Genomic DNA, 24566 nt, shown 5'->3' with positions numbered 1-24566 from the left:
AGACCCAGCGCCGGCAGCCCAAGGAGCTGTGGCAGCCGGCCGCTCCTGCTCAGTGCCCGGAGGGTGCCCTGCACTGGCAGAAAGGAAGCCAGCTGCCCACAGGGGTGCAGGAGGAGGAGCAGTTTCTGAGTCGAGACTCTGGGTTTGTAGCCCATCTGTCTGTCCATCCATCTGCCTGCCCTCTGAGGGCTAGTCACTGTCAGAGACTAGAACGCACTGCCCCAAGGAAGGGAGGCAAGACTAACCCCCTGCCCACCTGCCGCTACCACTTTTCCTGCCATCCTGGTCTTCTCCATCTCAGGCCCAATGCTCAGCATTAAATAAAAGCAGCTTTAAAAGATGTATTCAATAGACTTTTTAGAAAGCCCATAAAAAAATACTAGGTATAAAGAAATGAGGCATAAAGCTCAGAATGTTTGGAAGTCAAGCTGAAAATTGCGGTAGCAAGTCTCCATATCCATTTATTAAATGTGAGCATAACTTAACAGTTGCACCTAGATGGGTTCTGAGAACCACTTTCATTCTGTGCTCTTGTGTTTTAGAAACATTTTACCCCCTTAAGTGCAGTAGACTGGGAACAGGAGTCAAAGTGGCATTCGTCTGGAGGGAGAGAAGTGAGGGGAGTGTGAGACGGACCTGAGGACACTTTCGTTAGGTCTGGCTGAGCGTGCGGTACGTGGGGCACCACCTCGCTCTCCCTGTGATGCGCCCGTTCTTACCGCAAGTGAGACGGCGCGCACCCCTTCCGCTCGCCATTGCTTTCGTTTTCCTCCCGTGAACCTTGCTGCCCCGGCTTCGGCACGGAGGCTGTAAAGGAAGATGGAGAGCCGAGTTACCTCAGAATGATCACTATCGTTAACATTCACGGGTGGTTCACTTATCATTCCTGACTGCACAGACATGGCAGCCGCTCGGAAGCGTCCGCAGGTGTAGCGCGGTGATACATATTACATTGTGCCACAATGGATTTATGTATTCTGTAACAAAAGAAAAGTGTAATGAAAAAATACAGAAGGTAATCCTTTATTCCTCCACCACACAATTTATCAGTAATGCCTGTGGATGATAAGTGCCAGGGATTTCCTCTGCTTGCTTTAACCTTGTCACCCAGGTACATTTTCGTAAAATGACAGAAAAATACAGACTAGGGATTTTCCTCTGTTCAAAAATCTTTTAAAAGGACACTTCTAATTTATGGAAGTTAGTCCAAACACAAGGCTTCCTTTTGAGCTTTTAGTCTGCCTCCACTGGAAAAGATAAACATATTGGTCTGAAATAATGCTATCAGCCAGCAGCAGATTAGGAGAGAACGTAAGCAATTTATGAGCAGACTCAAATCTCAAACAGCTCAGGTGGGACCCAGGTGGATGGCAGCTCGTGAGCTCTAGCCCAGGACTAGTGTGTGGGTATCCGAGAACTTGTGTTCCCTCCTAGGCCCCACTCACCCATCGCCCGACATATTGTCACAGATGGAGCGCATGCTGACTTCTGAGGGGCAAGCAGGGGAAGGCAGGTCTGAGCGCGGATGATTGGCATCCGTTCCAAACACACGCTGGCCTCGCGCCAGAGCAAATACCCCCAAGTTTATAAATGCACGAGGCACTTTACATTTCAGTACCCTTGCCAAAGTATCACTTACTACACCACTCCCTAAATATAGTTTTTTAAAAAGAGCTATTTCTTATTTTGCTTTGATCAGTAAAATAAACTTTTAAAGATTGTTCTGGGATGGGGTCCAGCTTCTGATGTAAAGAATGGCCAGGCCTCAGGCATGATTCAGTAACAGAGTGTTCAGTAAAATTAGCTTGACAGTTCTCAGGCCTGCTGTTCGATAGCAAGAACTTGACCAAGTTAAAATGGATGATCGTGCTGGCTAGACCAGCGTCGGCTTTTGCTTTTTAACAAATGGAATGTCAAGGATTAAACAGCAAGCCGTGTGGAGAGGAGGGGTGTGGAGATGTCTTTGTATTAGGGAAGCAAATTGGGTCCTTGGTTTGGAGACCAGCCCCCAGCCCCTGCAGCAAGCCAGCCACCTGGTTGGGGCCAGGCTAGGTGTAAGGCCCCTTCCCAGCCTGTCCTACCAGTGGGAAGCTTTCCCATGGCTTAGCTTGGGCTTGGCTTTTCTTTCAGATTTCTTGTCGATATGAAGTTCTGCCATGTTTTTTGGCCATGTTCCCCTTTGAGATTCTGATGGGGAAATGGGAATGTGACCAAACGCCTTGTGGCAATTCCCATGTTCCATAGTTGGAAACTTGGGTCCCATTTGTTACGTGAGCTGCTTGGAACTGACCCGTTTTGTTCCAGTGCCCAAGCATAGTGAGTAGTGCTTGTGATACTTGCTCTTGCAATTACCAGTCTTAGTGAAGTTACGCCTCACCAGGGACGGGCTTCTGTTTTCAGGGTACTTGTTTCTTACCAGTTTTTCCCTTAAGTTTGGTTGGCTAGAAGCTTACAAGTAGTGTTAGCACTTTTTCTTATAATCAGTTCTGCTTCAGCTAATATTTTGTTTGGCCTTTTAGGACAAAGTAGATTAAAACATTTCTACTGAAGTGTACATCGATTATATTTGTAAAAATACACAAATACAGGGTGTTTATTTCACTGGCTAGTTAGGAAGAGCCTTCTCTTTTGCTTGTTCTGAATTGTTCTGGGCTGTCATGTGCCCCCTCCTCATGCACACAAACACATACAACGTGACATTTTCCCCCCAGGGCTCCATGAGCTTTAATATGATGGTAGTATCTGCCTGCAGTGACATCTGCTGACACGAGCCAAGTTTATCGTTTGTCAATCCTTACTACACAGACCCACACAGACCAATTAGATTCAATTTGAGATAAATTAGAAAAACCTTCCATAGCTCTGACCTCTCTTTCCCTTGAACTGTTCATAGTAGAATGCTTGCCTTTCTCTGTCTCTGTCTCTTATTAAAAGTAGGTTTATTTTACCTATTTTTAAATAATTGGCACTTTGATGTACACTTATTAAAACTTTCTTTAACACGGTGAAGACTGCAATAACATCTTTCTGGTTGAGTATTGGTGATAATTTAATGTTTGTCTTCTCCTTCAGAAATGCTGCTCACGGATTCTCCCTGATTCAGGTGGACAACACGAAGATCACCATGAAGGAAATCTTGCTGAAGGCAGTGAAGCGAAGAAAGGGATCCCAGAAAATTTCAGGTAGGGTAGTGAAATTATATCCTGGAGGTAGCAGCTTACCCCTTAGTTAAAAGTGCTTGGCATGTGCGTGCGTGTGTCTGTGCACATGCGTGTGTGCGTGTGTGCATGGGTGCATGTGTGTGTGATGTCTAGCTTATAGATGTTCCACATACCACTGCCAGAAAGTGTGGTTAGCAGGTCTACAGGAAAAAAAAAAAAGTGATGTTTAAGTTGCCCTTTGGGCCTAAGGAAGGGACTGGCTCAGTGGCATATGTGAGAAGAATGCGTTCGTATCAGTTAAGCTTTGGCATTAATAATTTGTGATAGATTCAGACAGGCTACTTGAGCTAACTATTAGTTGGTATAAAGCTGTCTTGAAAACTGAATCAATCCTAAATTTGAAGTACTGCTTTTAATTTCATGTTTTCACATAATTTTCAATGGGAGAAACTTTTTAACAATTTTTTATTGAGTTTGTTGGGGTGACATAGGTTAATAAAATTTATAGGTTTCAAGTGTACAGTTCTATAACACATCATCTGTATATTGTACTGTGTGTTCGCCACCCCGGGTGAGATCGCCTTCCATCACCATGTGCCCTCCTTCTGCCCTCTTCTTCCTCCCCCACCTCCCTGTCCCCTCTGGTCGTCACCAGACTGTGTCTGTGTCAGTGAGGTGGGCTTTTTTTTCTTAATTCCCAATGAGGTAAGTATTTAATTGCTAGCGTTTGGGGTATGAAATAAAAGGGAAAAGATTTTATTTTCACCAAATGAGGCCAAAAAAACCTTAAGGTTAAATCATTTGATTCACAGAAGTACTTGTTAATCTCTAATTTCTCATTGCCCAACTTTATACAGAAAATAAGCTTTTGGGTCTAGCTGTGATATTTAAAGGATATGAGAAAAATATTACCAATATTGAGGAATAATTATTTTGAAAACTAGCCCCAAGATTTGTCACACCACAGACAACTTTAAGTTGTCCTATATGTGATATGTCACATATCTTAGCTTTGTAAATAAACGAGACTTCTTAAACACCTTTGGTTCATCTTTTGGAAAGGCAAAAAGGCATTGTTCAGGTTGAAGAAAATAGTTGTGTGTTCTTTTTAAGGGGAGGCATATAATCTGTTCCAGATTTAATTAGCTATCTTCAGATGAAAACTGAAGTTTTAATAAAAGTTAGAAGAGATAACACAGTGAAGGACACGGATGAGCTGTCTCAAGGCCATATTCCAGGGGAACGATAAGAGCTGTAAAAAATGGCAGAGGAGAGCAATTGAATGGAGCAATGAAAATCTGATTCTCATAAAAGAGAGAGAGAGAGAGATGCTGGTAGGGGCGGTTGTAGATGAGACCTGCTAGCGTCTGCAAGCAATTTGGATGCTTGCCAGGAGTCATTGTTCACCCTCGGCTGTGGCGGCTCTGTCCAGATGTGCCAACTGCACGTTTCGGCTTTTGCCAGCTGACTGCGCCGTTTGATAACCAGCTCTCTGGATGCCCATCACTGGCCGCAGAGATAGAATTAAATGATGATGATCTTCCCACAAGTTGGGAGAGGAAACAATGCATATAAATCTTGATTTCATCTCAGCATGAGAAGTCTTTATCCATCATCACTCATAATGAACAAGTCGTTAGCCCGGATGAATGGTGCTCTGGTTTTTCCAAACACCTCTTTTGTTCATTTTTTGGGTGACTTTTATCCATTGCATGGGGGTCAGACCTCTTTGCATTTAGGGGATGATTGAAGAGGCATACCCTCTCCTTCCCAGGGGAAAGTAGCTGTTTTGGAGTTCTAGGTGCTGATCTAAAAGCATTTAAACAGCTTCAGATATTTAAAGATGTTTAATAAGCATTCATCTTCTTTTAGGGCCCTTTTTCTTTTGCTTTGTTCCTAATTTTTTTTTTTTACATAATAGTGTACTTTGTGACAGATTTATTATATTCTAAGATAGCATTATTCTGAATTGTCCAAGAGAATATAGAACTAACTTTCTAAACCTACTTAATAAAAATTGTGCTGTCGTAGATTTTTTAGACCCTGAAGCCTCCATGAACTTCCTGGGGTACCACTAAACAAACCAATATCGTTTACTCTGTCCCCAGCCATCTCTGTCCGGTCAGACACCTATTTATCTATGTCCATCCCCAGCAACCACGTTTATCATACACACATTTATTTATGTTCTCCTTCACACGCACATCCCTGCTATTTCCATCAGAGGCTTTGCCATATCCTTGGCAAAGAGTTAGGACTCGTTATCTGCAAAACAGTGATCTGCATTATTTATTCCTTTTCATACTAGAGAGGTTGATTGAGATTGATGTATTTACATAAATTACTGTCTACTTTCTTCATCCAAAAAGCTTTTTAAAATAAGAAGCCCTATCTGTTGCTTTATCAAGTCTAGTCTCATGAAATGGAAGGATCTCCAGTTTGGCAAATATGTTTATTTAAGGTTAGCTTGGTAAAGGCAGAGTATATTTTGTATTTTTGAACTTTGTATTGTGGAGTGAACCTGTTCTGGAGGGTGATTAATGAAAAGAGGAAAATCCTCTTGTCATAGAGGCAAACAGAAGTACAATACATTTACTAAGAAAAAGAAGAAAAAAATCTGTTAGTGCTCACAGTTGGCTATGAAATACTACCTACCCATTATGACACATGAACTTGGGAACTTGGTGGGAGGAGATGTCAGGTTAGTTGTATTAGAACAGGATTCCAGAAAGCCTTTGAGAGGCTAACAGTGAACTTCTATTGCTTACCCACAAACCTTTAACGTCTCTCACCTTTCTTCCAGACTGACAACTTTCTGTTTAATAATAGTGTAATAATAAATTGAGAGCTACTTCATTATTAAGTCAAAATGTAGGCCTCATGACTGTCTTAATGGGTATATACTCTATTTCCCTTCCCTCTGGCACTCTCTCCCCAGTTTTCATTTGTAAAAAAAAAAAAATTAGAAGGTGAGAGATATTTAGGCAAGAGAATTCTTCTTTGTTCAGGTAAATAGCTTTGTCAATGGAAAACCCTTAGGGTTTTAAAATATTTTTGCTTTTTGGGGGTAGAATATCATTATAGACACTTGTAGCTGATCTAACATTTCAACTAGCATTATTTGTAATTATTTCATCAATCCATAACTATTTATGAACACTGCAGGGTTTTTTCTATTAATATTAATGTGCTGAACTGTGGTAAGCTTTTCACAGTGTGTTCTAGTCAGTTCTCTGCTAAGGTTCATTTTTTTAAGCCCATTTTTAAATGTCTCTTTTAAAGTTTCTCTTCAGCTTTTCATTTTATTACTGACCTACTTGACATTTGGAATCCACCTGCATTGGCAGAAAGTCCCCACTGTTTAAGAAAAATGTAAATGGAGAATCCAGTTTTAGAAAAATTAGCCGAAGCCTCTTTACTTAATTTTAACAGTTGGATGGGTGTATATTTGACATAATAAAAACCTTTTGGGTCCCTTGATTTAGCCGCTAAAATATACTGACCTTTTATTTAGCAGGTAAAGGCCTTAGTTCATCAAGCTCTCCTTCTGTCAAGTTCACCCTCACAATCAGTGACCTTCTGAGCTTCTTAGTATTTTGTTGTTCTTTAAAAGCGCTGTTTTCCGCCAGCCCTCACCAGTCTGCTGCAGCATGATGTTGGGTGTGACAGAGACATTTGAGAAACCGAAGCAGGTCCAATTTCAGTTCCAACATTGACACAGAGATACTGTATAGCACTCTCGTGATCTGCAAAAGAGAGGAGGCTCCCACGTGGGGTTTTCCAAGCAGAATCGCGTTCTGCACTGCTCTGTTTCAATATTTGTGTCATTATGAGATGCAGGTGCTTTTCTTTATCATCTGCTGAAAAGTTGAACCAGAAGCTTATTCTTTTTCTCATCCCTGTCCCTTCTTGCCTTTTAATGTGAAAGGCAAATTTTTATTAGTCTGAAGATTCTTTTGAAAAGTTCTTATATTGTTAATAAGACTTATAATATTCATTTCTACTTTTCTCTTACAAAATTTCACCTAGAATTTGAAAAGTTTTAAAGGGGATTTGCGTGTCTTCCCCAAGAGCTGTTACAATGGGGTAAAAGCGGATTATTGAGTACCTTTGTGTACTTAAAGATATTATCTCATTTAATCATAGCTTTGTCAAGTTGACTCCCTTTTAACATCTCTGTTTAGAGTCGTAGATCACCTTATTGCTTGCTAATTTACTGTGTTTTTACAGGACCCCTAGAATGTCACCAATGACATGGTCTAGTCTAGGGCTTCTCAAACATTATTCCCTAAAGTAACTGCTAGGAGCAGAGTGGGGCTGTGAACATCTGCCACAGGGTACAGGGTTCTAATCTAAGGGACAGACAGTTAATGGTGGCATCATTGGATTCTCAAGTTTCCTTTTTAGAATTCATGTAAAATGTGCATATTGATCCATAATGTATTTGTAGCTGTGTTGTAGATTCACTCACTATGTGCTCTCCTGTGCAGACCTGTGCAGGGTGCAGGGAGGCAGTGGTGAGGGGGATCTACAAGGCCCTTGCTGAGGAGGCCTTACATTCTAGGAGAGCCATTATAAGGGGCTGAGAGAGCGAATAATAAGATGCAGGGGAGCTCAGTGTATATATAGTACAGGACACGCAGGGAGCTCCTCCCTGAGAAACTGACATTTAAACTCTGACCCTCACTGTGAAGCCAGGAAGAGTTGGGTAAGGACAGTGGCTGTTAACGTTTACTATATTTTAATATAAAAAGAACATTTCTTTGCAGTCAATTTACTTAACTCTCTTTCCCCAACTAAAAAAAAAAAACAGTGTGGTAAAACTAACCTTTGAATTCTTCCCTGTGCTAACTCCCCACATCTAATCCATTAGCAAATCCTACCAGTTTTACCTCTGGAATATATCCTGAATCCATTCAGTCTTTACCATCCCCATTGGATGAGTCTAGAGCAACGTGACCTTGCCTGGACTGTTGAAGTAGAACCCTAGCTGGTTTTCCTGCCTCTGCTCTTGTACCCCTCCAGCCTTCTGTCTACACAGCAGCCAGGGCGCTCTTTTAAAATATAAATCAGGTCATATCTACTCCAAACCCTTCAATGGTTTTCAGTTGCATTTAGAATAAAATCTAAACTTATAACCCCTGTGGCATGCACTGAGGCCCAAAGAGAGGGATGTACAGAGAGCGTAAACATAAAGAAAGAAGGGACGTAGAAAGAAGTACAGAGTTCGATGGCTCGGACTCGGAGCCTAGAACCTAATGGGGCCTGCTCTCAGAGACTGACTAGCACTGGTAGTCTCTACCTCACTCCCTGCAACAACTCACAAATTCCAGATAGACCTGAAAAGTTGTCTACAAATCAGTTTGTTATTTATCAAGAAGGTTTTAACATTTTGAGTACCAGTGTCATTGTGAGCGACGCTGACAAATTTCCCCAAAAGTGCCAGCGTCACTCCTAGCAACTCTTTTTCGATGGCTATAAATATAAATAACAATGGAATAATTCATATTTTATGTTTTGTTCTCTTTTTTTGTACCTCAGGTTATATACTGATATAATTTTTTCTCGTGTTGATCCAAATTTCAAATTATGCATGGCACTCAAAGGGTTAAAGAGGACTTGCGTGTCTTCCCCAAGATTATTCCAATGGAGTAAAAGCGGATTATTGAGTGCCTTTGTGTACTGAAAGATATTATCTCATTTAATCATGCCTCTTACAGATGAGACTTCAGAAATGTTAAAAAGTGGGAAAACAATGTGTACCTTAGAATTAAGGAACTCTGACAACTATATGTGTAATCATATACTTGCCTCTCTGAGCCTCCCTTTCCATAGCGCTAAGAGAAATTAAAGTTACCCAATTTCCACAGTAAGTAAATGGCAGATTCTAAATTGGAGCCCAGGCTTTTTTTGACCTCAAAGCCCGTACTCCTTTTTATTGTACCATGTTGCTTATTAGAACCCTAATGGGAGAACAAATTTAAAATTCTGTAAACAGAAATGCTCATTGATTCTAAGATCTAAATGCACTAGGGAAGTGCAGCATTTAAAGGAACCCTGTGGTGAATCTGGATATAAAGCCAGGAATTCTTCTGTAATTGCACAGTTTGTCTGTATTGGTGTCAGTTTTAATGTTGTATGTCTAGCTTTCTTAAAGCAACATACACCTGTCCTGTGCTGCCTTACGGAAAAGAGAAGCCCATATATTTTAAGTGGGCTAGGATTTTTAGCATTCTTCTACCCTGAAATGCTCTTCAAAGTCTAAAGTAAGGTAAAGACTCTGTTGTCTGTGGGGTTGAAGAGGGTCCTACTTTGTGTATAGTTGTACAGACAGAAAATTCAGTAATATTTCCTCTATGAAAATAGTTTGCGAGTCACAGATGTGTAGTTTCCTTAGGCTGTAGCCAGTATTCCTTTAAAAAAGAACAAAGATGAAGAGAAGGTAAATAGGCCTGTTTAGATGTTCTTTGTCAAAAAAAAAAAAAAACCCAGAAAACAGTAATTTCTGCAGAAAGCTGCTCCTCCTCATGAAAGAATAATCATGCTGATGCCACTCATGCATGAGAACTGAGAGTAGGAAATGAAGACCTGAAACTTGGTATCCAGTGACCCAGTGGGAAACTGATACAGGAAATGAGGACTGCTAAGGTGTTTAAATGTCTAACTCTGAAATGTCTCAGGCAAGAAGCTGCACGTGAAACACTCCAGCGCTGGCCCCCTCCCTCCTGCTTCATCTCACCTGAGCCTCCCCTTCTGGGTGCCCTGTGGCTCCTGATGGATCTTTGTGAGTACAGGGCAGAGCACATTAAAGATGGTACTGCAGTCAACTATTTTATCCAGAAAGCCTGGAAATTTAGAGAATTTATGTCAAGCAAAAATCTTCTGGAACCACTGTAGAGACCCAATTATTTTAGAAGGGTGTTATGAGCTTTCGCAACCGCCACATTAGAAAAACTTGAAATATATCATTCGCCAAAACTACATTTGACCAGCATTTACTCTTCCCGCTAGTCACTAATCTTTCAGAAGTTCCTTTCTCATGACAAAATCTATTCATTCACTCCATCCGGGGCAGTCGCCAGAATGAATTAGATTAAGAAAAAGCAGAGGAAAGGAAGAGAAAAACCATTCTCCTGAGAGGCTTTGTAGTGGCACAGGAGGCTCACACGTTTTGGAATCAGAGGGCCTTTCCCCGGATTCACTAGGGATAATTCCACACCGCCACTAATTTAATAATAGCTCTTTAGGGGAGAGAAAGAAACACTACTACATTAAATGTACCTATTGATTGTAGACTGTATCCTGATTTTAGAAATGTTAAAAATGGAAGAAAAAAAAAGGATCCTAGAATTAAAAACTAGTAACTGAATGTGTGATCGTGTATTTAACGCTCTGAGCCTTACTTTTCTCAGCTGTAACGTGGGAGAGATTGAGGGAGGATAAGTCAAGGCGAAGGCAGGAAAGGGCCACATGTGCTCTAGAGCGCTGTATGGCTCTAAGGGCCCTGTTTAGGTCGGCAGTCATCATCCAGTGCTGCCTGCTCTGTGCCAGCCACTGCACCAGAAAACGGATTTCGAAGACTAGGCAGTGAAATCTGGTGAATTCCTAAGTAGAAATATTTAAACTACTAAAACTTAAATCAGGAGTACTTAAAACTACTGAGTGAGGCGGGGCACTGAGCAAAGATGCTGGGGAGTAAGTGATTTCTTTGACAGCTTTTTGAAGATTATTTAGAACTTTACCAGATGGGTGATTGAGAAGAACATTCCAGACAGAACTGTTTAGAGATGTAGTCACAAAACATAGACATTTTAAATTACTGGAACGGGAAGACAGCAGAGGATAAGCTGCAGAAGCTAGGGAGGAGCCAGATCTGATCAGGCCAGGCCTGATAGTGTGCCCAAAAACAGATGAGCTACATCCGTTTACTGGGGCTCATCATGCGGGAGGCACTGTGTAGGCCCTAGGGGTTTTGTAGCAGCCAAGAAATGGTCCTTACCCTCAAGACACTTACTGTTTAGTTGGGGAGGCAAATAGGCAGTCAAAATACCAGGCACCTGATGAGTGAAATTAAGTGTAAGGCTTGAGTGCACGTTGTGGGAGAGGAGCCTAATCCAGTCTTAGCGAGTCAGGGAGGGCTCTGCTGAGCAAATCACCTGGCTGAGACCTGAGAGGAGAAGAAACGGGCCAGGTACCAAGAGATGGGAAAGCGCGTTCAGGCTGACGGAGCACCAGTGGAGAGCTCGAGGCCTTCTGGAAACTGCACGTAGCTCATTTAATAACCCAGCAGAGTAGGAGGTGGGAGAGTGGGGAATGACGAACTTTATTCGGACGACAGAGGGAAACCATTGAAAGGAGAGCAACAGAGTCATAAATACTTGCTGGGGAAAAGAATCGAAATTTTGGAGGTGCATGAACAGTAAGAAGTAAAGGGGTTTCCTCTTTGGTATAAATCCTTTGAGGGGAGGTCTTTTTGTTGTTGTTGTTGTTGTTGTTGTTGCTAAGTTCATATGCAGATATACATAAAGGCAGTAAGTTTTTTGTTTTCTAAAAATCACTACGTACCCAGCATGTAGCAGAGAGCCTGTCAAATAGAGGACGGTCAATAGATGTTAAATGAACTCATGAAGAGGATCTGTATAAAAGGTTTTTTTAATGATTCCATACAAGATATTTGATTTTGCATTCTTTTACTCAATGTCATAAGCATTTTATATTAGAGTGGCCACTACGTTTTTACCTTTCTAGTTAAATTTATTTTAACTATGGGATTGCTTGTCAGAGGTTTGCTTATTTAAAAGGTTGAGTAAAACAAATTGCCCTTCAGAAAATTTATACCCATTTTCTGACAGTTGAAGATTCTGTGAGACTGCCTCTTTCCCCACCCCCTCACCAACACTGGATGGTACCAATCTTGAATTTTTGTCAAACTGATGGTTAGCGGTTCATATCTAGTTTTAATTTGCATTTCTGGGTTTTTAGTGTAATTAAACATTGTTAAATGGCTTTAGTAGCCATTTATCTTTCAGAAAGTTAGTTCTTAAGTCAGTTGTTTTAGTGGGAAGAGGGATTGAGAGGAAGTCTCATTTCAGAAGTGCCCTATAGTTAGAACACAGTTCTCCCCACGTCATCTCCTCCTTTCCTGCTTAAGCAGGTGTGCACACACACACGCACACACGTGCTTAGTGTGAAGAGGAAGGCCAGCCGTTACAGTCGTTTGCCTGCTGCCCTTCATTCACCAGAAAAGCTCTGTTTCTGTTTCGAGAGCGGCAGCTGGTAATTCACTAGACTCCAGTTCACTTCATTTGAGACCTTATGTTGTTACCTGCTTGCTTTGTCATCAAAACTAGTTTTAAAAACAGATTTTCTATTAAGTAGTTTCTTTTAGGCTGGTAAACTTAGAAAATACCCACAATCTGGAAATCAGAACTGTAGACAGAAAAGTGTCACCCCTTAGCAGGTGTATTTTGGGGAGGCACATCTGAGGACACGTCTGGCAGCATTATGAAAGGCAGCGGCACCAAGGGCAACCGTGGGGGGTTAATGGGGACCCTGCATCATTCCTTGCCATGTGCCTGGTGAGTAAACTCCTAGAAGTTTCTGGGAATGGTAGCAAGTGGGAAAAAGGCTGCAACCAACAATCAGTGTCACAAAGTGGGGATGACTAATTTGCTGAGGAGACCATTGAGACAGATGTTTAATTAGCTGAAGTCAGAGTGGATAAATTGGGAGAGGACTGCCTATCCAGAGAGATGCCTTTTCCCCTCATCTCTCATTGAACTCTTTTTTGTTGTTGTTTTTGTTCTTACTGGATTCTTTGTGAAGGTAACCTCCTCAGTTTGGGGGGCGCTGGGGAGGGGAGTAGAAAGAAAGTACCCTTTGGTATTGAACATGTAATGTGTTCCAGGTAACTTTGTATTTAACCTTTACAAAGACTTTGTGAGATGGGCATTACCTCTTTTTTTATGGTTGAGAAAACTGACTTTGCCTGTGTGTTTGATGTGTATAGTATATGTATGTGTTACTAGTGAGTAACGGAGATGAGATTTGAACCTACAGCCCTTGGTCCGTGAGCCCATTGTTTTTTCCTTGTACCTAAAATGTACTGCATACAAGGGAATTTTAATTTTCTAGAGTAAAAGTAGTAATAGAATTTATTTTGACAGGAGCTGGTGCCACACAGGTATAGGCATTTGTTGAAACTATCACATGGTACTTTTAAGATTTGTGCTTATCACTGTTGGTAAATTTTACTGAAAAATAAAAGGGGAATCTGAAACAAATATTGAGCACCGGTTAATGTTATGCACACTGAGGTGTTTAGGGGTGAATGTACTAATGTCTGCTCCTTCCTTTGAAATGCATTTTATAAAAAAGGTGGACTGATAGATGTGTGATGAAACAAATATAATAAAATGTTACTTGTAGGCTTTAGTTGGTGGCTACATGGATTTTCAGTGTATCGTTCTTTCAAGTTTTCTGTGATTTAAAAATGTTCATAGTAAAATAAGAAAGAACTCAAAAATATATAACTTAGATTCCACTTATATTAATATAAATTTCTGAATTGACAAATATATGTCCTGGAGACACAGAAAACACTAATTTTTCCTTTTTTTTTATAGGATATTTTATTTTTCATTACTCCATATGTTAAATGACATCTTGAGTTCATAGTTTCTTCCATTGACCTGTGATTTTAAGCAGTATACAGGGTGTCCCCAAAAAATGTATACACACTTTAAATAATTATAAAGTTGGTGTTTATTAAAATACATTTCATGTTCAAAATTAATAGAATCTACAGATATTATTTAATTGTTTTGTCAATGCCAGTTTTCAAACTGACGTCCATTCTGGTCCAGGCACTGCTGACAACGTGAAGCAATGGAATTGCAAACATCATGAAACAGCAAGATGGGCCCCCCCCACACTACCATCACGATGTTAGGTCCTGCCTTGGTGAGATCTTGCCAGACAGGTGGATTGGACGAAGGGGTTTCACAGAATACCCTGTGCGTTCACCAGACCTCACACCACTAGACTTTTTTTTTTTAATGGGGATACTTAAAAGACAAAGTCTACACTGTAAAACCCACAGCAGTCGCTGAATTGAGAGCAACCACTGAACGAGAATGCACACAAATACCAAACGAAATGTTTCGTGATGTTTCCGATTCCATCGCTTTGCGTTGTCAGCAGTGCCTGGACCAGAACGGATGTCAGTTTGAAAACAGGCATTGACAAAACAATTAAATGATGTCTGTAGATTCTATTACATTTTGAAAATGAAATGTATTTTAATAAACACCGACTTCATAAGTGTGTATACATTTTGGGGGGGACACCCTGTATAGTTACAAATATAAAAAGAATTGTTACCATTTATTGAAAATTCAAAATTTACCAGGTAATCTGCCAAACACTTAATCCTTAAACATTTACTGCTTAAAACAGCTATTTGAATTGTGTGTGTGTGTGTGTGTGTGTGTGTGTGTGTATGTTTAATAAATGAGAAAACTAAAGCCCAGAGAGGACACAGAACTTTTTCAAGGTCACACAGCTAATAAGGTGGTGAGCTGGGACTCAAACCCAGATGTATAACTCCAAAACTTGTATTCCTAATCACTGTACTGTACTTCCTCCCACTGGCTAAGGTTACAGGACCCACAATTCAATGGAGGCAGGTATATTTTTCTCCCTGGGAACACCAAGTGCACCTGCTTCACTTGGACGTGGCAGTATGATTCACTAGAAAGGGCATAGGCTCTGGAACCAAACCAGCCTGGGTCCCCACCTCAGCTATACCTTTCATACAAGCTGTGAAGTTAAGCAGGTCATCAAACCTTTCTAAACTGAGTTATCTTTTCTGTCAACCAGGGTAATAATACCTACCTTGAAGGGTTGCTGTTTTGACTAACTGCATGTAAAACATTTCATCTATAATAAGTGCTCAGTGGATGTCAGCTGCCTGTATCCCTATTGCCACTACCATGTCAGGCACGCCATAAAAGCTGACTTTTAGGATTTGATTTACTTCCTTTTCTACCCATGTGACTAGTCTTGGCCTGTACTCTTTGTTTTCCAATGAAATAAGTCTATAGAAAGCTTATACCCTGTGATAGAACCAGCCTTTGAATTGTGTTTGGACATGGATCTGCTGGGAGCACCCTTTACTTCGGACAAAAAGAAAACTAGGTCCAGAGAGGCAACTCCGATGACTTTGACCAACAAGAAAACCCATTCCATGTATGTAGGTGTGGGTTAATGATCACAAGACTCATTCATCATATAGCTTATGTCAGCAAATGTAATATGCCAACCAGTCTAGAGGTAAAGGGGACAAACTACAATTGCCTATAACAAACGTGTTTACAAGTGAGTTTTAAAAGCCTTAGTATTAATAGTTAAGTAGCTCTCAGAGTCTATTGCTTCTTCTCAGAAAACATTTAAAAAAGGAAATGCAATCAAACACCAATATGATTTTTGAGAGAATACGCAAGTTACAGAAAGGTTTGGAGTGCTGTGTCTGCCCCTCACATCCCTCCGTGAAGAGTCTTAATTTCCCCCGGGGGAAGCAGAAGGCCCTCCCTCTTCAGGCAGGCCATTCATGTGTTTGTCCTGGTAGCACCTGTAAGGAAGACTCTCCCTCTACCCAGACTGAGTCTAGCCACTTGGGATGAAAAACCATCACTTTAGAAGAGTGACCCTACTGCAGAAGAATTTTCTGAGACCAGCCCACAGACCTGAGACACCTGACTCGCTGCCTTCAGAGACCTGACACTGGAACTGGTCTTCCCTCATCGACAATTTAAGAGGCAGCTTTAACAATTGCAATACCAACTTTCCATAGCCAGTTTTTTTTTATTTTTGAGGAAGTTACAGATACCAATACTTTCTGCAACAGCTTTAAATGCATTCAGGAAACAAAAGAAGAATAGCTCATCAATGAGGGTATTTCTTTTTATGTCTTACAGTGACAATAATGCCCAGAGACAAAGATGACTGAAACTCAGGAAGAGACGTTGGAGTAGCACTGTGAGGCAGGTCTGGGGAAAGGACCTAATAGCATCTACTTCTAGTTGCTTAGCTACTGATCACAATAGGGCAGGCAGCAAGGTGTATAGATTCTACTGTGCCATCGAACCAGCTTTTCAGTCTGTGAGATGTGATTAAAGCCCAAATGCTCCTCAGTCTTCCCCCAAATTGTCACCACACAATCACAGAAATAGCATAACAAAACCCCACCTTCCCTTTTTAAATTTTTTTTAAAAATTTTACATATGTACTTTTAGAGCGAGGGGAAGGGAGGGGAGAAAGGAAGAAAAACATCAATGTGCGAGAGAAACATCAATAAGTTGCCTCTTGCTAACCCCCAAATGGGGGCCTGGCCCCCAATCCAGGCTTGTGCCTTGATTGGGAATCAAATCGGCGACCTTTCGGGTCACAGGCCAGTGTTCAAACCACTGAGCTACACCAGCCAGGACCCAGGTTTCTTTTATTTAAAAACTTTTGCACACTGTATTTAATAGAACAATAGGAATTAAGGTAAAGTTAAGACAAAGTATGATTTAAGTGTAAAAAATCCTAAGGTCATGCAACTCTCTCAAGCACAGTGTGTCTGAAACCAAACTCCTCACTCAATAAGTATTTATGAAGCCTCTACTATGTTCCAGGCAGTGAATAAAGAAGATGGGGCTCTTCCAAGAGAGCTTTCATTCTAGTGGGGGAGATGGCCAATAAAAAGTAAACATACCAACAAGATACATGTGATAGCTAGCCTCACCTCCAGCTTTTAGTCTGTCCATTTTCGGATAAGAAGGACTCTGTGAGTCCCCAGTTTTTTGAGTTCCCCTTCTGAAGGGACTTCCTCTTGCCCAGGATTGGCATTGCCTTAACCTTTGCCCTTCAGCATCTCCTTATTGACTCCCAGCACTACTGCCTGAAGCAGGGACAAGTGAACAGGGCAGCAGTGGCTGGGTGAGTTCATGAGCAGTGACTTTATCTGCATTGGCAGTGGCAATGAAGAGGCATGGGCCATATCTCAGTCTCGGAAGCTGCTAGAGAGGACATTGTCCCTTCCATCAGAGATGCCATGGGCCTGCCCCAACAAGCTCCTGGGACACTGACCTTGCTAGATGTTGGTGAGAAGGATGAGAATCCTCCCTTTCCTTTGGGGAAGGGTTTGGGAGAGGGGTTGAGCTTTCATTTGAGTAAGATGAAAGCCCTTTGTGGAGAACGGGTTTCTTTTTGTTTGCCAGCACCTTAGCCGGCCCATAGCTGGGGGCTAACAGATTTTGTGGAGTGAACTAAGGAGAAGCCGGATAGCAAGCCAGTCTGTGGCTCACAACCACTTTGCTCCCTGCCAGCCCAGGCCCAAGGCCGTCCACTTCCTGGTCAGAAAAAAGATTCACTGTGCTTTGATTATTGGAGATCAAACTTCCTCTGAGAATTAAATCATCGAATAAAAATGTAAATGTCTTAAAAATGAAATGCAGTTCACATCAGTTGAAATTAGTTGCCTCCCAGGTTCCCTTAATGACATGAATCTTTAATGATCCTTGGGGAGCCAGAGGAGTATACCAAAAACAGACATTTTAAGCACTGATAATCAAGTGTGGGTACCCAGCAGGAGGAAACTACTGCACACACTGTATTACAGAAAAAGGCAATTAAAACCGACACACTTCCGAAAGTGGGGGTGCAGGGTGAAAGAGGAGAGGGGGCACTTGCTAAATCCTCATCTTCCGTGGTGGAAGTTAATAGATGCTGTCTGGAATTTATAGTAATTTGTAAAGCACCTGAGTAGGAATGCTAATAAAAATATAAAGGTGAGTACCAGAAGAAACAGCCAAAAAGTATAAAATAATTGACTGTAAGAAGGGACTCAGGGATGGTCAGGGAATTAACTGGTTTTCATTAGAGGACTTACAGTATTATCTACTTCTAAAGCTACATATAAAAGCAAAAATAGTTTCTAAAATGTGTAAGAAGATAGCTTACTTTCAAATTCTAGAGCTTAAAAATATTCCTCTTTCCCTTACTTACATGAACTCTCTGTTTGAAAATTTCCTTTCTCTAAAAGCCACAGTTTATTTCATTGTGTTGGATGTCAGTTTTCTGGGAGAACATTGTTATGAAATAGTTGCTTTCCGTTATAAACATTTCAAACCTTTTAAGGCCAAAATGTTATATGAGTATAACCTTTATTTTGTGATTCTGTCAACATTTTACTTTGTGACCTGTATCTTTCATAGGTTAGAGCACAAGCCGTTAGCAGAGTACTCCACCCCATTCTAGGGGTGGCTAATATCTCAAATGTAAATGAAAACGGAGCCCTGGCTGGTTTAGCTCAGTGGATTGAGCGTCGGCCTGCGAGCTAAGTGTCGCTGGTTCGATCTTCCAGTCAGGGTACATCAGAGAAGGAAAACTCTGACTCCAAAAAACCTCCGCTGCCTTGCGGCATACCTCTTCAGGGGAAAGGCTAAGGGAGTAAACCCCGACAGAAAATCCGGAGCCGGAGTCCCTAAGGCGGTTTGACATTGTAGTCATCACCGGCAACTCCTGCGGCGCACCTGAAGCCAAGCTGTATTGACTCCGTCTTTCCCTTGGATCCTTCAGCTGCGAAGAGAGGGGGGGTCTGCTGCATGGGCAACAGCAGACCCTCCATATCACCCTGCCCAGGCTCTGTAGCTTCATCGCAAGATGTCGATTCAACACGGGAGGAGACAGATACCGTGTCACTCCCGAGTCGGACTGCACAGCCATTCTCGGCCGTGCAGATAGACTCTTAAGAAGCTACACCATCGTCTCTCGAGACGGACGGCTGCCGACGACGACGACGACGACGACGACGACGACGAAATGAAAACGGCCGCTTTTTCATAACATCAAAGGGGTGCCAAACAGCTGTCACAGGAACATTTTGACAGTTTCTTTTAACTGAGGCAAAAATTAGTTTACCAACTCTACTAATCTGATTAAGTGTGTCATCTAACTTCTGTGGAGAGGTAGAGCAGAGGTCATAGAAAAGCTCATTGACCTAGAATGTAGCTGTCCCAAAAGGCTTGAACGTACTTAAAATGATGAGCCCCTTCTTCCGTGCCAGGAATGAGGTCTTAAGGGCCTGGCGGTGGCTGCTGCCCTGCTGCCACCGTTGCCAGTGAGCCTGAACCTTGCTGACAGCATTATGCTCTTCTGGCTGGAGAGATGGAAGAAGATCACCCCACTGCCTACCAATAGCCTGAAGCACTGCCCTCTCCTCTTCTGCAGCCCTTGGAGGATTTACTTCAGGGGTGGCTCTTGTGGACTGGTGACCTTGGTCAGGTCATTCTAAAATAAGCTCACAGCTAGATCTCAGGCTGCTGTTTGCTAGCCTCAACTTTGGAACTTAATACCTGGATTCTAGAAGCATCTCCCTGGTTCCACTATTACTCCTATTACTCTTTCTGGCTCTTTGGTGAGTTTGGACTTAGCCTGTTTGGACTTCATTTCCTCTTCTATAAATAAGAATGATAATATTATCTTCTTTATAGCATTGGTGTAAGAATTAAATAGAAATCCATTTCAAAACCAAGCACTTAAGCTGCTATTATTTTATGACTCAATAAATGTTAGTTCTGTCCCCTCCCTTCAGTTTCAATATTGTGAGACCCAGTCATACTCACAGTTTTGTGATATAACACTTCTTTATGAGTATGACTGCTTTGAGTCATGGTTCTGCAGCGACTGTAGCTGCTAAGGAACCCAGCTCAGACTTAGCCCCCATTAGGTATGGCCCAGAATGTGTGCATCTGTCTGCCCAGCTGCTCATTTGAGCTTTTCCAAGGGTCTGGGGCCCCTTGTCAGAGCAGCGAAGCATCAGTGAGAACATGGGTGCTCACCCGTAGGGATGACCTAGCATCCCTCTGGAGCACTCTACGTCTGGGGCTGGATGCGCAGAGGGTTAAACGCTGGAGAAACTTTTGTCATAAATTTTCCCTTCAGCAGGACTTCCCACTGAACATCTGACATTAGCAGAGTGGAAATGCTGATTGGCCTCAGAGTCAGCTGAAGGAGACAGGGGCTGCAGTGGAAGCTGCTAGATTTACTGTTATTAGCAAGGCAAATGGAAAGCCAGCAGGGCAGCCCAGCTCCCAGATAATAGATCTAACAAGAAGGAAAACTCCTGGAAAGGAAAATGGCTGGCAGCCATGACTCCTCTACTGTCATTTTTCCATTGCTTTTACCTTTCTGTTTTGTGTGTTTAGCACAAGGTGAAGCATATTTTACCATCTTAGATTATAAGCCACAATTGGCCTAGCATAAAACAAGATATTTAATTTAGCTTCTTATCTCTTTGATAGATTCAGAGTTGAACATGGTGAAATTGCATTAACATAAGTAAGAAATAATTGTCATTTATTGAGTACTTGTGCTTCACATGTGTTATTATCTCATTTAATCTATAAACAAGCTCATGAATTAAAAATTATCATCCCCAATTTGGAGCTAAGAAAACAATGCTTCAAGTTAACTGGAGCTGGGATTTGCACCCTGCCATTAAGGTTTTACCAATCTGGTGGAAGGTATTGAGGCAAGACCCCAAATGTCTGTGATGGGGCCACACAGGGTACTGGCAGTAAGAAAGGCACTTACTGAGACTTGTGTCCTGACTTGGTACCATTGTGGTTAGAAGGCAGATGGCCAAGCAGAGAGGAGCTGAGGTGGCAGGTAGAGCCAATCTCTAAAGGTTCTGACCACCCAAGACAGGGAGCAGGGCAGAAGATGGACAGTCAACCCCCAGGGACCACAAGGACTGAGGAAGAACTATAGTTCTTGGCAGCAAGGACCAGGGAAGCAGGTAATGCTCAGCATCCAAGCAATAGCAGTACAGAGAGCCGGTCCTCATAGGGTCAGGTCAAAAGGCAACAAGTGAGCAAAAATCCTATTGTCAAAATTACCTCTGAAAAAAATCTCTTTCAAAATGTCCATCAGAGGCCAGCACACTGATTTTTCTCATTAAATCCAACACAGCTCATTTTTTTCTCTAGCATTACAATAGATAAAAACTAAAAATACATTTCTTTAAATGCTAAAATCAAACTTGGTACAGAAAGACACACTGTAAGAGGAGCTAGAAAACTGAGACAGCACATCTACCCAATTAAATCCGTCAGCCACTCATCAGACACTTACCAAGTTCTGTAGTTGCAGAGATGTATAAGACTCCTGCCTTACACTCAGTCACCCTCCTGGGTTTCATTGAGTCACTGAGTCATGGTAAATGCAATTCTCCAAACTATTTAGATTGTTCTCTGGTCTTGTCTCCTCCCACCCCCATTCTTACCAATCAAGTGCAGGTGAATTCAGATAAATTAAATGTATAATTTGTGCACAAGGAAATCCAGGCTGGTGGGTGGCATCATGGAGCAAGCATGATTTGCAGAGAGGCACACTGAGATCTGAGCAGGGCACCAGGCCTGGGAGCAGGGTTCTGGGCTGGGCTGGGCTGGGCTGGGCCAGAGGCAAGGGTAGTTACCTGAAGGAGACATGAAGGCCAAGACTGGATTAAAACAAAGGGAGACTTGTACAGTGATACCTCGGCTAATGAAGATAATTCATTCTGGAACCACATTCGTTAGCCGAAATCTTTGTTAGCCAACACGTGATTTCCTGAAGGTTTCTGTAGAATTCGTTCTGGATACTACTCACTATTTAAAGATAAGTTGTATAAAATAGTAAAAAGCACACTATACAAGGGGAAAAACTCACCAAAGGCTGAGATGAACAGTGACCCAAATGAATGAAAGAGAATGGAAAATAGAATGAAAAACTGACAATCTTTACACTGTTATACAGTACATCATCCTCGAATCCGAAGCAGCGTATGTTATCAGGCGTCTCACTGCTCACTGTCTCAAACATAAGCAGCCCAGCCACGTTGGTGGGTCTCCCCTGCGTGATGTGGTCAGCTCATTTCTTTATCACACACATACAGACAGAAAAGATAAGCTCCTGGAATGGCCCAGCCGTTCATGTTTGCTGCTTTATGTTAGCGCGCGCATCCATTAAAACATTCGTTAGCCAAGTCCAAAAATGATGAAAAAAATCTTCATTAGCCGAAAAATTCGTTAGTGGGGTCACTCGTTAGCCGAGGTATCACTATTTGGTTGGCCTGAAATTCAGAAATCCTCCTGCCTTGCAATAGGGCCTGCAGGTGGAAGGGATGCTAAGTGGTGCAGCTTTCCCTGTTGTGAGGAAAGAAAGTAGCAGGTCAGTCTAGGAATCTGGTGGGGCCTCCTGTTGTCATGGGGACGGTAGCAAAAAAGCAAACCAAGAGTTGGTGGAGGGCAGAGAAGACGTGGGGAGTAACCGTAAAGGAGGCTGTGGTTTTGGAGGGGCAGCAGTGGCGTGGAGGTAGGAGCCCATGCGGTCCCCGCACTGAACAGCGAGGCGGCCAGTTTGGCTGGATGACAGAGCATGTAGATGGACGAGAAAGTAGAGGGGACAGACAGCCTGGAGTGGAGGGTAAGGAGTTGGCTGTGGGGAAGTTGTGAGCTGATTTTGAGCACAGAAGTGACAGCCTTCAGAGTTTGGCTCCAGAGAGCACCCTCTGAGAGCAGGGTGAAGAACGGGTGGCTGCGGGCCAGGAGGAGGGCTGGGAAACCGTTCCTGTGGGCGACGCGAGGGAGGTTGGTTAAGGGGGTAGAGTCTGCGAAACTCGGGGTTTTACCTAATGTCAGTAAGGGGGAGGAAGGCTGAGTGCGTATTCCAAACTTGTGAGTGCTTTTACACGGCACTGACTTCTCAGAGGCCAGACTCCGTCTTAACTGTCTTTGCCGACAGTGCCGAGCTCAGGTAAGGGCACATGGGAGGTTCCGGAAATGTTTGATGAACAACTGAGTTAATTCATCGGGAGCCTCATGATCTCATCATTGGAAACCCAGTGACAAGGAAAAAAACTGGTTTGAGAAGGAAAGTTTCAAAAGTTTATAGTTGATTGTCGAGTAAAATTAGAAGCAAATGGGTGCTTGGAGTCCCGTTTGTTCCTGCAGAGGCGAGCCCACACCATTCCTTGTCAGTGGTGCTTCCTTGGAGAGCTGGGGGCAGTTTCTAAAGAGGACCTGCAGTCTGACCCAGGGCTAGACCCCCTTCCACCACGGCCACTGGCACCCAGCTTGTGGGACACTCACTCCTGGCGCCTCACGGAGTCCGCTCAGCGGGCTGTCAGCCACACACAGCCGGTGTCCTCATTTTACCGAGGACAAGACTGAGGTTCAAGAGGATGTGGTTTACCCGAGCCAGTCTCTGGCAGAAGCAGATTTGAATGGAAGTCTTCAGATTCCATAGTATCATAACAGAGTCTGATGACCGGAAAACATTTGGCCCCAGGCTTGTTCTGCATCACTCAGGTTGGAGTTGCCGTTTTTATATAGCTCAGAAAAGGCTGCAGACAAATGAAGTCTCGTTTTGTTTGTTTCTTTTGTTTTTGTCCTTAGGTGCTTGTGACTAAATTCACTAATTTCACTGGCTGTCAAGGCTGTGTTAAGGAAAATGGGTTTGAACTGCTGTGGTTTTGAGTGCTGGACTGGATGTCAGAAACCTTTGCCATCACGGGAAATTCTGTCACTCTGGATTTACTATCTGTTCCCCGCAGCCGAATTCCTCAGCAGTGTGATTTAGCGTCTGGCTCCCCATCAGCCAGTTTTGGCATTTATTTGAATGCATTACCCCACTGGTTTTCATAAACTATTTTACAATTGTTTAAAATAAATGACTGTTTATTTCCACAAAAACCATCTGTATTTCTTTACAGAGCAACAGATAACTGTATGTAAAATTTGGTAATGTCACAGTAACTCAAGTTAAGAGAAACAGATTGAATTGAAAAATTGGATGCTAAGGGACAGTGTTAAAGGCTTCCATCCTTTCTAACAAGTGGTATCTGGATTTGAAGGAGGAAAAAATACTCCTTTTCACAAGTAACATCAGGCCTCCTTTCTCCAAAGGAAGGTGCATTCATGGCAGGTTAGTCACGGAATATGCACTCTTAGCATCCCTCACAGTGGTGAGGTGCCCGTTTTAGCACTCTGCCTGAGATGGTGTGTAGATGGCTCTTGTCGGTGGCTCCCAGCCCTCTCCAGGTTTTGAAGTCTCGGGTTTGTTCAGGCCTACATCTTCTTCCTCTGACGTAGAGCGGTTTCCATTTAGGCCTGTGTGTCGTAGCTCAGAGAACTCTGGTAGGAAGCACGTCGAGTCAGGTTGCTGTGGGGAAAGAAGGTAGGCCTGGGTGAAGGAACCAAACTGACTGAAATGCGGGACTGGCCCCTGACAGTGGTGATCTTCCATGTCCCAGCCAGCGTCCAAAGCAGCCATCTTAACCCACACGACCTCCCTCCATCCTCAGGAAACCCAGGTAGAGCG

The 24566-nt window shown here is 42.6% G+C and overlaps 1 protein-coding gene across 4 annotated transcripts in view; it reads left to right on the top strand.

The window, feature by feature from the left end:
• The window catches only part of MAPKAP1 (MAPK associated protein 1), a 231243-nt gene that overhangs the window by 129456 nt on the left and 77221 nt on the right, over positions 1–24566 (top strand). For all 4 annotated transcript variants that reach the window (XM_090274729.1, XM_090274727.1, XM_090274730.1 and 1 more), the window contains one exon: positions 3073–3182. In XM_090274729.1, coding sequence (XP_090130855.1) covers positions 3073–3182 — 110 coding nt within the window. The remainder of the gene's footprint in view (positions 1–3072; positions 3183–24566) is intronic.

The sequence above is a fragment of the Furipterus horrens genome, unplaced genomic scaffold, assembly GCF_987537825.1.
Source record: "Furipterus horrens unplaced genomic scaffold, mFurHor1.1.pri manual_scaffold_4, whole genome shotgun sequence".
Lineage (NCBI taxonomy): Eukaryota > Metazoa > Chordata > Mammalia > Chiroptera > Furipteridae > Furipterus > Furipterus horrens.
This window is presented reverse-complemented; position numbering and strand designations above follow the sequence as displayed.